The 16,770-nt window shown below is 34.7% G+C and overlaps 1 protein-coding gene across 1 annotated transcript; it reads left to right on the top strand.

Moving 5' to 3' along the window:
* The first annotated feature begins 2,077 nt into the window (after positions 1-2,077).
* Positions 2,078-2,760, top strand: LOC125851393 (non-specific lipid-transfer protein B-like). Its single transcript, XM_049531197.1, has 2 exons — positions 2,078-2,521; positions 2,608-2,760. Exons 1-2 carry the CDS (start codon positions 2,136-2,138, stop codon positions 2,633-2,635), a joined length of 414 nt encoding a protein of 137 aa, XP_049387154.1. The 5' UTR covers positions 2,078-2,135; the 3' UTR covers positions 2,636-2,760.
* The last annotated feature ends 14,010 nt before the right edge of the window (positions 2,761-16,770 follow it).

Below are 16,770 nucleotides of genomic sequence, written 5' to 3'. Positions count from 1 at the left end.
TTTTCCCTTTTTGGGCTTGTGTGTGATTATCGACAAACTAATTGCGATTTGAACATAATAATATATGTGATATGATTCAGAGCACTAAAATCAAACTATTTTTTTTTATGTATGAATTTGAATATATTGTTTTAAAGTTTTTCTTTTAGAAGATTTGTGATAACTATGAGCCGTATAATTGTTCCCTTTTTTTTGGGCAAACTCAATTACAAACAAACATAACATATTAACATGACACCTTCCATGTGAAAATCCTACGTAAGCTAATAAGTACGCATTTCAGGCAAGCTCTATGCACCTTAATTATTTTAGAGAACATTAATATCTATTACTATAAAGACGGATTCACAATATAAAGTTTTTATAAAGACAAAAGAGAAATCACTTTTTGATTTTAACTAGTTTGTAATTCTATAATTTTTCACCTAATTTTATTTTAATCTTCTCCATTATCTTTAGCCAATTCGATATATCGTCATCAACCAACAACTTTATTTGTCTTCATGTCCCTTTAAAACTTCTATAAATTAAACCACAAACCATTTGGAAAGAATTAATTCAAACTCAAAAATCTCAATATCCTTAACTTCTCCATGAAGCTTACCTATCCTTTTGTAACATTATTTTTAATACTCTTCTTCTTGATTCTCCAAACTTATAACTCACATGCCAAAAACATTAAGTGTGACAACATAGAACGAGCCTTGAGACCTTGCGTGGTGTTCTTCAGGGGCGGAAGTGGGGTGACTGGGATTCCTCCATTCGCGTGTTGTGCTGGAGTTTCAACTCTCTTACAAATCGCGAACAACACCGCTGATAGGTCAGCTGTTTGTAGATGTGTTCAGTCAGCAATAAAAGATTTGAGAATCACCGATGCAACAGCTAAAGCGCTTCCCCGTAGATGTGGAGTCGCCTTGCCCTTCACTTTTTCTCCTTATGTCAAGTGTCCTGGTACGAGTTTAAGTTATATATATTAATAATAAAAAAATATTTACATGACATGGATCATTTATAATGTTATTGTAGATAAACATTAGGTAAAATTTGTGCATTTTTTTTGTATTATTTAATTAGTATATAAACTTCAATAAGTTTACCTTATAGGTTGTAATCATAATAATAATATACATGTTTAAATAAGTAGCTTGATACTATAACCAAACAGATTTGAATTATTATTTTTTGGTGAACTATTGGAATAGTAATAAACTATGTACTACGTACTAGCAAACTTTTTATTTATTTTTTAATTTCTATTAATTTGTTCTACTGTATTTATTACTTTGCTATAATTATTACATCGTGTAAATTAAATGTTTGTTCTTTGGGCAGGATAAAATGATCTTAATTTGGAAATCACTAAGATGAAGCTCTTGCTGGAATTATGAGTATAAATATTCCATGAATTTTGTGTTTTTTCTTTAGTATTAATTATTTGGTATTTCATTTTTCTGCATCTTCATGTAATTTCTCAATTGCGTGTATTTCGTCTTATGTTGATGTTTCTATAGTTGTAAACACTAAATATCAATCTGCACTAGTCTGTATTTATTTTTTATTTTTTTTGCAATAAACTGACCCGTCGCAAAAATAAAAGGGTGCAAATTATTTACTCGTTAAATTTTGTTTTAGAATTGTAACATCTCCTTCTACTTTTGAATAATTCACATTCTCCCTCATTTATCTCAATTGAACATTTTAAGTTCTCAATTTACCCTCTATATGATCAACCTTTAATTTGTCTCCTTTTACTTTGTTAATATTATAATATTTTTAAATCTATATTATGGATTAACCTATAAAACAAATTTATAATTTTATTATAAAGTAAAACCGTGAATAATAGTTTTCAAGTTTATATAATTTGAATGGCCTCAATGAGCTAGACTTCTTATGTGGAGAGTGAATTAAGCAACCCCCTCACAAACATACGTGGTACCTCCTTTATCCTTGTTAGAAATATGGTGGTTAATAATTCAACTTCAAACTCACCTCTATAAATATGAACAACTTTAGCCAACTCTACTACAACAAACAAAAACAAAAAATAAAAAACAAAATAAAAATAAATCTTTTTAAACGTATCTATCTTTACCTATCTGAAAATAAGACAGATTACGTATCGAAACTTCACAATGAGTCCATCATCAACATCATTTTCTCTTCTTGTTATTCTAATTATCTCCTCCTTATCGCTTTCGCATTCGTCTTCATTGAAACCCGTGCATAGTTTAGAAGCTAATGAAGTTAAATGTAGAGATATAACTAGACATATGAAATCTTGCATAGATTGGACGAAAAGTGGTTACAAGAATAATAAGGTTCCTCCAAAGGCTTGTTGCAATCAAATATTTAAACTTAATACTATGGGAAAGGACTCTCAAGCAGAAGTAGCCATTTGTGAATGTGTTAAGGCAGGATTACAAGATCCAAATATCAATGCAAAAGCAGCTGAATCACTTACTTGGGGTTGTAAAGTTCTCTTGGCTTACCCTACCACACCAAAAGTCAATTGTTCCGAGTAAGTTTAGCTACCTTTTGTTTCAATTTATTTGTCATATATATATCATGTAAATTAATTTAATCATATCGTAATTTTTGTGACAGAATAACCGCTCCAAATACCAAATTTTGAGGCTTGGAGTGATTTGGAGAAACAACAAGTTGTAATATTTTATATTACAAATAGAGTTTGGTATGTAGATTGATTTGTCTATAGGACATATAATTTCCTAGACAATCATTATAGGATCTATGGAGTATTCGATTAGGACTTTGTATTACTTGTTAAAAAAATATCCAATAAACTTTGTGTGTTTATATATTTCAATATTTAATTATATTCAAAATTGTTGCATTGTTTTGAAAGATTACAGCCTCTTCTTTTCTTTTATAATTTTCCTTTTTTGGAGAAATTAAATTAGAGGGTGTCAACGGATTATAAATCAAAATATACATTTTTTCCTTTTCAAAATTTTAGAAAAATAAATAAGTAATGAACAAATAAAAATGAATGAAGATAAAAGCTCAAAATGTAAGCGATGATATGGATAACTATGAGCCGAATGTATAAATCGATATTATAATCAAACTTGACATGGCACCCTTCCACACCTGCACGTGAAAATCCTACGTAGCATACATGTATTTCATGTTTTTTGTTTTGGTTTGTTTTAATAAATGTTTCAATTTATATGTATTTTAATTATGTCACGAGATATCTATTACTTAAGTCTCAGAACTCATATATATATCAATGTGATCTCTGCTCACTAAAATTTATAGGCGAAAAGAAATTAGCTAGGATTTTTTTAAATTTTTATTGAAATTTAAAGTACGATTGTCTCCTATATATTTTCACCTATTTTACTAATCGTCGGATCGTGCATTTCATTTTCATCCTCTTCATCTGTCTTAGCATGAATTTGATCGTAATTTATTCTCGTATTTAATTTTAGAGAAAATTAAAAATTAACAAACTATTCAAAATTTCTAACATAGCTAAAACATCTACATTTTAAAATAATGATTTAAAATGTTATTATTTTAGCAAATATAATGTAACCAAATATAATTAATTTACTATCCTTTTATTTCTCAAATCAGGCTCATATTTACCTAGTTTGACTCTATTAACGGTTAAAAGTAAAAAAAAAAAAAGACCCCACATTCCAGTATTCTCTCTCTATGTTTTTACCAAAAATCTCTCCACTCTCTCTACCATTTCCATCATTGCTATCTCCTATACTTATTTGAGAAATTTCTTCAACTTGTATGATTTCAACATCTGGCAATTCTTCGTAGCAAATTGGGGTATAATATCCGATTTTGCTCTCTCATGCATCTGATCAGGAGTCGGACCTGCTCCACAACTTCTCTGCTTATCNATGTTATTATTTTAGCAAATATAATGTAACCAAATATAATTAATTTACTATCCTTTTATTTCTCAAATCAGGCTCATATTTACCTAGTTTGACTCTATTAACGGTTAAAAGTAAAAAAAAAAAAAGACCCCACATTCCAGTATTCTCTCTCTATGTTTTTACCAAAAATCTCTCCACTCTCTCTACCGTTTCCATCATTGCTATCTCCTATACTTATTTGAGAAATTTCTTCGACTTGTATGATTTCAACATCTGGCAATTCTTCGTAGAAAATTGGGGTATAATATCCGATTTTGCTCTCTCATACGTCTGATCAGGAGTCGGACCTGCTCCACAACTTCTCTGCTTATCGGGCTTGGGCTGTTTCTCTGTCGAATTCCAGATCCCCGTCGGCGCTCTACAGATGGTTCCGAAAAGACTCTTCTTGAAATCCATGGAACTTGTTGAATCAATTGTCGGATCGAAGTTCATAATTGTCCATTCATTTTCAATTCTAAATAACCAAGATACAATTTATTTATGTATTAATTATTTAGGTATTCATCCTAGTTGCATATGTAAAAAAAACTTTTTATTTTATTTTGCGTATTTTGTTTTTACAATATCACTTTGTATACCAAATAGTTTGTATTTAGATTTAATTTTGTATTTGTCCTAATAGTATACCATCAAGTTTTGTATTTATATTTGATTTTGTATTTATTCTCTATTCTAAATAACTAAAATACGGTTTATTTATGTATTCATTATATATGTATTCATCCTAATTGCATCAGCAAAACTCATTTTGTATTTTCAATATCACTTTTATACCAGATAGTTTGTATTTAGATTTGATTTTTTATTCATTTTCAATTCTAGATAACCAAATACAATTTATTTACGTATTCATTATACATGTATTCATACTAATTGCATTAGTACAATAGATTTTGTATTTTATTTGGCTCATTTTGTATTTTCATTATCACTTTGTATACCGGCTAGTTTGTATTTTGATTTGAAATCATATTCGTCCTAATGGTATATCATCAGGTTTTTTATTGTATGATCTAACTTTTTAATTGAAATGAGTATTTATCGTGCTTAGTTTGTATTTCATTATCACTTTGTATTCCATTCTCAATTTGAATGCCAACAAATCTCTATTACTTTGTTATTATGTAGTCATCATGATTGTATATCACTCGCAATTTATATTTCAATTACATTTTAAAATAATGACACACAAAATCACATTTAAAGAAATTCATCCTAATACATTTCAGATAAAATCATATTTTAAAAAGTTCAAAGAAGGGTAAAAAACTAAGGGAAATATTTTTACCATTTTTGAAATATTTTCTCTCATATTCTCTCCATTCTGTTAGTAAAAAATTTTATTCTTTCAAATTAAATAAATACAATCAACCTTATTACAAACCAAAATATTGACATTTTAAATAAATATTGAAAGATTTGACAAGGGGTCCTATTATATGCTAAAATATTGTTGTTTTGAAAATTTTCCCTTAATTTTACTAGATAAATATTTTGTGCCAAAAATGGGCCTGAGCTATGTTTTTTTTTTTTTTATATATATATATAAATGACCTTATTAGATATACATATATACCATATATATTAATTATACTTATGCTTTCAAATAATTACGTACCTTACCACTAATTAAGAGTTTTCTACCATTTATTGAGGAAGATACATGTATTTCTACGGATCTGGATCCTCTCCTGTAACGAACGGGTTCCGTCATTATAGAAAAACCAATGGGGAAAAATTTTGGGCCGGAAAACTTTTTGGTAGTAACTTGAAATTTCTCAACCTAGTCCAAATTTGGACAAAATCAGAGTCTTTGAAGTCCAGGGAAATATGGTAGCAATTGGGTGATTTAATTATGAATTTGATTACATGAGTCGATAGCTAACGCGTTAAAGAACCTGCACGACTTTACGGAATTGAATTCGGACGAGTAGAACTCCCGAAATTGATCGTGGCGTGAATGGTATTTTCTGAGTGTTGTTGGTTGAAGGTGTGTTGTGAAATGGGTTCTTGGAATTTTTAAAATAGTTCACTATTTCGTGCAAGCCGCTTTGGCTGTGGTTTTGGTCGTCGGGCGGGGCCGCTGTAGCGAGCTGGGTACCGCTGTGGCGGGTTCGACACGACTTAAGTCGTAAATAAACCCTAAAACGTCTTTATTCTGCACTTTTCAACTTTGAGAGCTAGGAGACGACCCCATACGAGTTCTTGACAATTTTCCACCATTCTTGAGGTTAACAGTAATATTTTATCTCCACGAATCCATTTTTCGATCCGTAGAACCTATTTTCTTAGGTTATTATCGATGAGAGAGGGTTTTGATCTAAGAATTATGGTTGGAACAGTTCTAATTGGGATCATGGGTTGATCTAGGGTTGGTAGAATTGTTAGTAATCCAGGTAATTAGTGATTGTTTATTGATTCTCGTATTATATTGATTGTTTGTAGACCAAGAACAAGCGGAACGAATCCAGAAAAGGAATGATCAAGTTTCTTAGGGTTTCAAGCTTTTTTCGAGGTTGGTAATGGTTGTGATTCCATATTGTGTGATGTATGTTTGTATTGCTACATTGTATTGCATGAAAGTATACGAATGTGACATTGTTGATCACACTAATTGTAAATGAGTATGAACGAATAACAATATGCCATGAATCACTTCTTGATTGTATGATTATTGAAAATATACTTGTGAATGTGATTGTGGTGTGTTGTTTGGATCAGTTGCCACGTTCCGACATAATCATTGGATCGGGTACCACGAACTGGTACACTAACATTTTGGGTTTGGGTTTGGGTTCCATGAGAGGACCAATGACGTGTTATAATGTATATTGTTGAGCATGTGATATTCATTATTGTTTATGTTCGGTATTTTGCATGTTTATAATGTTGTATTTACTTGCTTATGTTACACTTAGTGGGATAGCCACGTGATCCTACCAGTACACGATGGTTGTGTACTGATACTGCATTTGCTCTTATTTTTGTTGAGTACATGACATCTTTCTGTGGTTATTGGCAGACCTCGCTTAGACGATCAGTGATCGTTTCCAAATTCAAGGGTGAACTAGTTCTTCCGGGCTGCCTTAAGTTCTCCTGTTGCTTAGTCCATTTCATTCGGACTTGGATTTTCTAGTTAGTTATTAGTGCTTTAGTTTGGGGTTGTAACCCTTCTTGTTTAGACTTATGAATCTCGTTAGAGTTTTGGTACATTGACTTTCAGAATCTAGGCGTTTTTTCTTCCGCATTGTTTAGTTATTAGACTCTTGTTGAAGTTTATGGGAACTTCATTTTCTTTTAGTTTATTTAACCTGCTTTTGTAGTTTAAATTACTTAGTTAGTTAGTAGTTATGGTTCTCCCACCGGAGGGTTAGTGTGGGTGTCACTCACGACGGTCTGAGTCGTGACAAAGTTGGTATCAGAGCCTAGGTTCGTTGATCTCGATGTACCAAAATGAATCTAGTAGAGTCTTGCGGAACGGTACATAGACGTATGTACTTTTCTTCGAGAGGCTATATGACTTTAGGAAATCTCTCTATTTTCTCTTGTCTCTTTTCGTGCTATAACTTGGGTCTAATTTGTATCACAATTGGTATCTGGGTGATACAAATTGGTATCTAACCTCATTCACTATTTTGTCCGCAGATGGTTAATTGAATTCGAGCGAGTAGAACTCCCGAAATTGATTTTAGCGTGAATGGTATTTTTGAGTGTCATTGGTTGAGGGTGTGTTGTGAAATGGGGTTCTTGGAATTTTTTAAAATAGCTCATTGTTTCGTGCAAGACGCTTTGGCGGTGGTTTGGTTGCCAGGGCGGGGTCACTGTAGAGGGCTTGGGGCTGCTGTGGCGGGTTCGATGCGACTTAAGTCGTAAATAGACCCCCAAAACGTCTTTATTCTACACTTTTCGACTTTGAGAGCTTGAATCCCCTAAGAAACTTGATTCTTCTCTTTTCGGATTCTTTCCGATTGTTCTTGGTCTACAAACAATCACAATAACACGGGAATCAGTAAATGATGTCTAATTACCCGTATTGAAGTCAACACTATCAACCCTAGATCAAACCCTTAATCCACCATACCCAGATTGGGGATTTTTTTCACCATAATTCCCATATCAAAACCCTCCTCCATCGATAATAACCCAAGAAAATAGGTTCTACGGATCGAAAAATGGATTTGGAGAGTGAAAATCTTACCTTTAGCCTAAAAAATGGTGGATAACTGTCAAAAAGACTCCTGAGTTTGTTCCTTAGATCCCAAGTTTGAAAATTGCAAAATAAAATGTTTTTGGAATTTATTTCCAACTTTAAGTCGCGTCTGTCCCACCACAGCGGTCCTCACCGCTCTACAGCGGCCCCGCCCTGGCGGCAGAAATATTGCCTCAGCGGCTAGCACGGAAACAATGAGCAAAATTAAAAGGCTCCAAACCCCTAATTCAGAACACACATTCAACCTATGACACTCAGAAAATACCGTTTACGCCAGGATCAATTTCGTGAGTTCTACTCGCCCGGATTCAATTCAGGAAAGTCGTACGGGTTCCTCAATGTCTTAGCTATCTACTCATATGGTCAAATTCGTAATTAGACATCTCTTTTGTTACCAAATTTCCCTAGAACTCATTGACTATGATTTCATCCAAATTTGGATTAGGTTGGGAAATTTCAAGTTACTACCAAAAAGTTTTTCGGCCCAAATCTTTTTCTCCATTAGTTTTTCTATAACGACAAAACACGATCGTTACAATAGATATCAATTTACCCCTCACTCGTCCCCGAGTGACTAATTAGGAAAAACGGGCTAAAGTAAAAGTGGAGTAGTACCTGAATCGTCAAACAACTTGGGATACTTGTCTCGCATGTCCTTATCGGTTTCCCAAGCGGCCTCCTTACCGGACGATGCTTCCATTGAACTTTCACGGACTTAATCTCCTTGGTCTTTATCTTTCGGACATCACGATCAAGAATTGCAATCGTTTTTCCTCATACTGTAGGTCCTTGTCTAACACAACTGAGTCTCATTTTATGATGTAATCTCCATCACCATGATATCTCTTCAACATGGACACATGAAATACCGGATGAACTCCCAACAAGTTAGGAGGTAGTGCCAATCTATAAGCAACAGATCCTACACGATCAAGAATTTCAAATGGTCCAATGTATCAAGGACTAAGCTTGCCCTTCTTGCCGAATCTCATCACCCCTTTCATGGGTGATACCTTAAGAAGAATGTTCTCACCAGCTTGGAATTACATGTCCATTACCTTATGATCTACATACTTTTTCTGTTTACTTTGGGCGGCTAGGAGCTTAGCTTGGATGTTCCTTATCTTATCTTAAGCATCCCTCACTAAGTCCACCCCCAAAGGTTTCACATATCCAGCCTCAAACCATCCTATGGGTGATCTACATTCTCTCTCATAAAGTGCCTCAAATAGCGTCATATCAATGCTAGAGTGATAACTATTATTATAAAAGAACTCACACAAAGGTAGAAATTTATTCCAACGTCCTCCAAAGTCAATCACACATGCCCTCAACATGTCCTCTAACACTTGAATGGTCCTTTCCGATTGCCCGTCCGTCTGTGGATGGAACGTTGTTCTAAAAGTGAGTTGCGTACCCAACTCTTCATGTAATTTTTCCCAAAATTTAGATGTGAACTGAGTACCACGGTCTGAGATGATAGAAAGGGGCACCCCGTGTAGCCTTACTATCTCTTTTACATACATCTTAACCAATTGATGCACATTATAGTCCACTCTGACTAGAATGAAATAGGCTGACTTAGTCAATCTGTCCACCACTATCCAAATCGAATCATACATTCCCAATGTCTTGGGAAGACCAACTACGAAGTCCATAGCTATCATTTCCCACTTCCATTCCAGAATTGACATTCTTTGAAGCAAACCTGCAACCTTTGATGTTCATATTTCACTTGTTGGCAATTTTGACACTTAGCCACAAATTCCGCTATATCTTTCTTCATGACAGGCCACCAATGAAGTTGTTTCAAATTTTGGTACATCTTAGTCACACCTGGATGAATGGAATAGTTCGAACCATGGGATTCTGTCAATAAATTATGAATCAAGTCGCCCACTCTAGTAACACAAATTCTTCCTTTAAAACTGAGCACACTACCTGCATCAAGAGTGGTCTTTTGTGCCTTTCCAATCACCGTATTTTTCCTAAGCTCATTCAAATTTTCATCCTTAAATTATTTGGCCTTGATCCCCTCAAAAAAGGTGACTCTAACCTCGATTGATGTAATTCTCACAAGAAGAATCACAATAAAACGCATAAATCAAAATACAAGAAATAAAATATAGGTAAATAGACACAATAGGAGGAAACAAAAACAACCTGAGGGTATATTAAACCCAAAGACCTCAATTCGTTAATCCAACAAGAAGCACCTTACTCTTACGAAGACCTCAAGAAAATCGATATCCCAAGCAACCCCGTTTCTAAGCAACAACCAACAAAAGCTTATACCAAGCTTTCAAACACTCACACAAGGAGTTTCAGGTTTACAACCACAATTTTCAAGAATAGTCTCCCTAAAATGAACCATAAGACGCCTATTTATAGTTTTAGGCATTATTACATAAATGGGCCCAAAAGTGACCCAAAATGGGACAATGGGCGAGCTAAGTTGGGCTCACCCAATTATCTTGGCGAGTCACCAACTGGTTGGCAATGTGCAGTTCACCTTGGTTTCTCCCTTGATGGCTTGCTGTAACTTTTGGCGGTCTTGGGGTCCATTGGGAGAGGCGTCGAATGCTCTCCATGCTCGCCAATGAGCAGCCTGACTCTATATCTCTTTGGGCCATTAGGCGATCTTGTGATCATCGCCCAAGCCATTGGGCAATGTGCCGAATGGACATGCTCGCCCAAAGTGACAGTTTTGTCAACTGTCTTTCCTCCATCGCTCCAAGCTATCATCCAAGTATGGTGTTGCTCAACTGGGAGCTCCTTCAAAGTGCGTAGGTTGCCATGCAAGGCATGGAACCCCCTCATTGGCATCCATATAAGCCCAACAACCTCCATACTTGTGAACGATCCAATAATACGTTGAAGTTCGTGAATGGATAGCCTTGAGGCAATCTGGATTGCATCATTCTCCCCTTGTTGAAAATAATTCGTCCTCTCGAATCCATACCTTGCAAAACCATAGGGAAGGCAAATAAGAACAAGATCCTCATGGCATGACAATTAACATTAGCAATAACAAATTTATCACCATGCCAAGGATGCATAAATTTAACATATATCCAAACATCACAAATATCAACCAATGGTTTGTAACCCATCAAAGTAATATATACTTGGCTAAGGTTATTCTTTCCCACAATATGGAAATACCACCTAAAAGATGATACTTCCACAAGTTCAAATACCTTCAAGAATCCACCGGGATCAACATGATAGACGGCCCACAGAACTGGATCAAGTGCCCATCCATTTATCATGTTGACACTCTTCCCTCCCAACAACATACTCCACTTAACAACATGAGCATCATCATATGTAAACAAGTAATAGAGAGAAAGATGTTTCACAAATCAACTTCCTCTAGGGTGTTTTCATGGGTGTGACTAAGAATAGGCTCACAAGCACTGGTCATACCCTTAAGAAGTTAAATACACCAAGAAGAAGAGGTAATGGGAAAACAAACACCACCTTTCTCCTCATCATAATCCTTCCCCACAAGAGTACTCTCATCTTCCAAAAAGAGATTTCTATCTTTGGGAGGAAAAGCTCCACTACATATTGGGTTACTATAAAAAATATAGCTATTAAGAACTACACTACTCTCATGATTCGCACCACAAGGTACATCACTAGGAGTGATTTCATCATCTTCAAATAAGATATTGTACTTAAAGAGGGAATGATTAACCACTAGGGAAGAATTAAAACATGCAAGCTCACCCTAAAAAAGACAAATATCATTTTTTGAAGCATTTTTAAGCACATGATCTCTATGAGCAAAAGCAAGCAATCAGATCTTCCACAAAAGATATGCTCAAAGAGTCACTTCTATTCAAATGATCAGCATTATCATTAGTATCACCATATTGAGGTTCCTTAATCACATCACAAAATCTCTCAATTAGTGAAATACACTCAAATAAAAGTTGATCAACACAATTATCACATGATAATGAACTATCACTCAAAGCACGAGTGTCAACACTAGGTGGACACAAATCGATCTTACTAGAAGAATTAATTCGGTCATCAATAGGATCAACTAACGTATCCATACTCTCAACATGTATATTATCGACACATGGTAAAGAAATAGTAGGCTCATTTAAAGACAAGCTATCATTTACACTTTGTTCATTTGTAATGGCAAAAGTGTTAAGTTTAGCTATTGTACCTTGACCCCCGCAAGAAAGATCTTATTTACCTTGGATGTTAGGACATCCCATAAGTGCACCCATCACACCTTCGATTGTAGGCTCTTTGTTGGGAACTCGTGTTCCTCCATTCATCACATTTGTACCTACATAAAAATCCTTATCAAGTAAAGGATGAATAATAAGATTAGAGTGAGATTGTGTCAACCCTCTCACTTTACTCCTCTCAACCTCTCATTTTTCCACTCTAAGGTTGCCACCTTGCTCTCCCTTACTTCTCTCAATCTTTTGTCTCTCATTTTTCATCTTAGGAAGAGGAAATAGATGTGTTCCCCATTGATCCACAACACACTTGTACCCATTCAGCTCATTTGGGACCCTAAGTTCGTTAAACCAATTGACCCTCAAACTTAAGTGACAAGAAGCCATTGGCATTATATCACACCAAACCTCCTCATAGTATTCACCGCGTGTGAAAGAGACCTTTACCCCTTTGGTAACCTTACATCCCTCCATGGTGTATGGATAAGGCCTGGGTAGTCGAGGAAGTCCCAAGTAGACTACCACCTCTGGAGTGATGTAGTTTAGATTGTACCCATCATTGAGGGCAAAGTCAAGCCCCAAAGCCCCACAAATGTCAACCTTTGTCCTAAGAACTGGTCTTCTCAGATCGACATTGAAAAGCTTTGTGTACCCCTTTGGCACATACCTGAACCTCATCAACCCTTTTAATTATTCCCATGTCAATGGGTGGGTATTTCCTAGGCTTTCTCTAAGCTTTCCCGTTTGTGTCCACCATCCCAATGCAAGACCTTTAAGGTGAAAAAGGGCATACAAGAGTCGCTCTTGGCCTCTCAAATCATGGTTTTGGAAAGTCTGCTTACATTGCCACTCCCAAACAAGATATGCCTCGGGATCACGCCTTCCTTCAAAGATAGGAAAATCAAAATATTCTTTTGAATACATGCTTCCTTATAACTCCTTTGTACCTACAAAATGACGACTCACAAAAATAACAAACAACGTTAGCGTTAGTAAAATGAACTCACAATCGCTCGTGTTTACACACCTTTGAATGAATCTCAAATTGGCGCTGCTAATGTTGAAGATTGCTTATACTCGGTTGATCACAAACGAGTCAATTCTACCTTTGGTCAGAATGGATTTTTGTTTCGAGAAAAACAAACGACTCGATTAAAGCAAAACATACTTGAATCAAGAACTTAACTACGAAGTAAAACGAATAAAAAGCACGAAAAGAAAAGACACTAACAAAGAAGTGAATTCAAGAACCAATAGTCAACAAGTAGAGTAATTACGAATTGAAAATCAGTTTAGGATTCTCGACAAAGAACTAGAATCAAAGAAAAGAAACTAGGAATTGGAACCTGAGATTAGGGTCATAAAATGAGTTTTCGATCACCAAACGACATGTTTTCTTCGCCTAAGTTGAAGTTCAGCTCGCCAACTTGAAGATGGGTTGGCCAAACTTTTTAGGAAAATGAAGCAGGTCGGCGATCTGGGTGGCAATTCGGCGGAGCGCTGATTGGATTCGACGATCAAGGCAGAGCTCACCGAATTTTACAGTAGCTCCACCAAAATAAGAGCCAACTAGGCGACCTGGCTGCCCAAAAGGCGAGGCGCCGAGTGGACTAGACGAGCAAAGTCGGGGCTCGCCCTATGTCCAACGTCTTTTCTTGGAGACCTTCGAATTTTGGAATTTATGGTCCCACCTGCCTTTGTCCTTTAGTATTTACCCTTTTAGGTAAATTCCTTTTTGTAAAAACACCTTTACACTTTCTCTTTCTTCCTTTTTGGAATCAAACTCTTCCTTTTTCAAATATTCCCTTCTTGAAAATTTAAATGTTCTTCAAGAACTCCAAGAACACTATGAAGACCAAAAAATAAACCCTCTAGATTTTTAGCTTGAAATTCGAGATACAAGCTCTCTTAGATATAGGGAACAAACCCCAATACTTTTTAGCCTTCAATTTCTTGCCAAATTTTCCAGATTTTAAAACCCACTTTGTCTTCTTCAAAGCTTCTTCAACCAACAATGGTGGATTCTTCAATAGTGCATCAAACATTTTCAAATCTCAACCCTAGACTCAAATAAGGTTAGGGAACACTAATCCAACCTTGGAAACTTCAAACAAGACATAAATCATCAAACTCATTTCAACAATTTTCTCAAAAACGAATTTGAACAAAATTTTTTTGTAACATTACCCCAAGACTAGATTCGTAGGAACGAAGCTAGGCTTGACTCTGATACCAAATGATATAATTCTCACAAGAAGAGTCACAATAAAACACGGAAATTAAAATACAAGAAATAAAGAATAGATAAATAGACACAAAAAGAGGAAACAAAGAGCAACCTAAGGGTATATTAAATCCAAAGACCTCAATTCGTTAATTCAACTAGAAATACCTAACTTTTACGAAGACCTCAAGGGAATCATATCTCAATCAACCCCCGTTTCAAAGCAACAATCAACAAAAGCTTATACCAAGCTTTGAAACACTCACACAAGGAGTTTCAGGTTTACAACCACAATATTCAAAAGCAGTCTCCCTAAAATGAACCCTAAGACACTTATTTATAGTTTTAGGCATTATTACATATATGGGCAAAAAAGTGAACCGAAATGGGTGAGCTAAGTCGGGTTTGCCCAATCCTCTTGGTAAGTCACTGATTGGTCGGCGATATGCACTTCACCTTGAATTCTCCCTTGATGGCTTGCTGTAACTTTCGGCGGTCTTGGAGTCCATTGGGCGATGCACCGAATGATCTCCATTTTGCCTCCTTTCTAATCCATTTTTTTCTTTTCATGTGACACCAATTCGAGTTCACTCTGGAATCATCCCTTGCATATTATCAGATTGTTTCGAGTCAACCCTATTCTCATTCAAATGGAAAAGAGGAGGATTCGGGTTTGAGGAAGCCGAATTATAGGGATTGGATATGTGAGTATACACTCGGATAAGTCAGTATACACTCAGTGTATATGGAGTCTTAAGGATGAAATGGACCAAAGCCCAACATTTCACACAGCAAGAGAGGAAAAGGGAAAGGGTTGAGGGTCATTTTGTATTGTTCAACCCATCTTTAGACATAGGACAGGTTGTGGGTCAAAAGCCCATCATATTTGGAATTTGGGCAAAAAAACCCAAATTTAATATTTCTCCTTTATTTTTAAATTACTTAATTGTGACTTTTGTTTATTAACTCTAACTTTGGAATTGTTAATTAACTTAATCAAATTCCCCAAAATATGAACTATTTTCTTTGTGTTGGTTTACTTCAGTAAATTTCATTTTTAACAAAGTCTTGTGTTTATTTATTTTATTAATCAAGTATGTTGGTCAATTTTTATATCTTTAATTAGGTTAAATTTTTTGTTCTTAAAAATGATATATTCTTTAACGCTTTTTTCACATAGTCACATTTTATTCATTTTAAAATTGATTTAAGTTAAAGAATTTTTCTCAATCAAACTAAAAAATGTTTTTCTTTACTTAGTCATTTTCTCCAAAAGTTAGTCAAATATATTTAGTCAAGTCGTAGGATAACCGCATGTTAGCGGACACTTCAAATGATTTAAAAACCTTCTTGAAGTGTAAACGAGAACCTCGTACCCTTTTTTCTCTAAATTTATAAAGACGTAATCTGTTAGAGTCTTTTGAATTAAGTTTTCTTAATTTCTTTTAAAAATTTAAGTGTCGACTCTTTTCTAAGTATTTTTTCTAAACGTTTTATACTTAGAACATTTCAAAAAGTAATTTTTCAAAAGATAGTAAAATTACGACATAACAGTCTGATTATGCATTTATTTTTTATTTAAAAACTAATTGTGAGATCAGGGTCAGGGGCCGGGTCTATTGTCAAAGTCGAGGTTGTGGTCGAAACCTAGGAATAATTGAGTTGGAAAAAGAAGAAGAAACAATTATAATGTATTACTATGACAACCAAATTACACTCACTAGACAAGACGTTAGAATAAGGAGTTACTAATGATCAGTTTTATTCTTTGATTCTATCGACAGTAGGATTATTGTTGTAACAAGCGATTGAAAACCATAAAAACTATTTTTTTAAAATTTTAAATCAACTTATCTTTGAACGCTTAATTTTATGATGTATATGAATTATATCTGATTTATCGTGTTTCGTGCTCTCTTCGTGCATCTTTATTTTCTAATATATTAAAAATAATTGTCAAATTTAACAGTATATGATTTATCGTGTTTCGTGCTCCCTTCGTGCCTCTTTATTTTCTAATATATTAAAAATAATTGTCCAATATGAAAAACTAAGAAATATTATCATTTTGTCGTGTAAACTATATATTTAAAGCTTCTCTCTATTAATATTATATTTACTTAAATTTTCAGGTAATATCACAGAGTATATATATTCATCTATGACAATTTGTAAAGAGGCAATCTGTGAAAAAACGAT

This window comes from Solanum stenotomum, chromosome 1 (assembly GCF_019186545.1).
Source record: "Solanum stenotomum isolate F172 chromosome 1, ASM1918654v1, whole genome shotgun sequence".
Lineage (NCBI taxonomy): Eukaryota > Viridiplantae > Streptophyta > Magnoliopsida > Solanales > Solanaceae > Solanum > Solanum stenotomum.
This window is presented reverse-complemented; position numbering and strand designations above follow the sequence as displayed.

Bases quoted from the DNA above. Each gene is read 5' to 3' on its own strand.
- LOC125851393 (XM_049531197.1), top strand. From the start codon at position 2,136: ATGAGTCCATCATCAACATCATTTTCTCTTCTTGTTATTCTAATTATC. The intron at 2,522-2,607 runs GTAAGTTTAGCT...TTTTTGTGACAG, and splicing joins CCAAAAGTCAATTGTTCCGA to AATAACCGCTCCAAATACCA.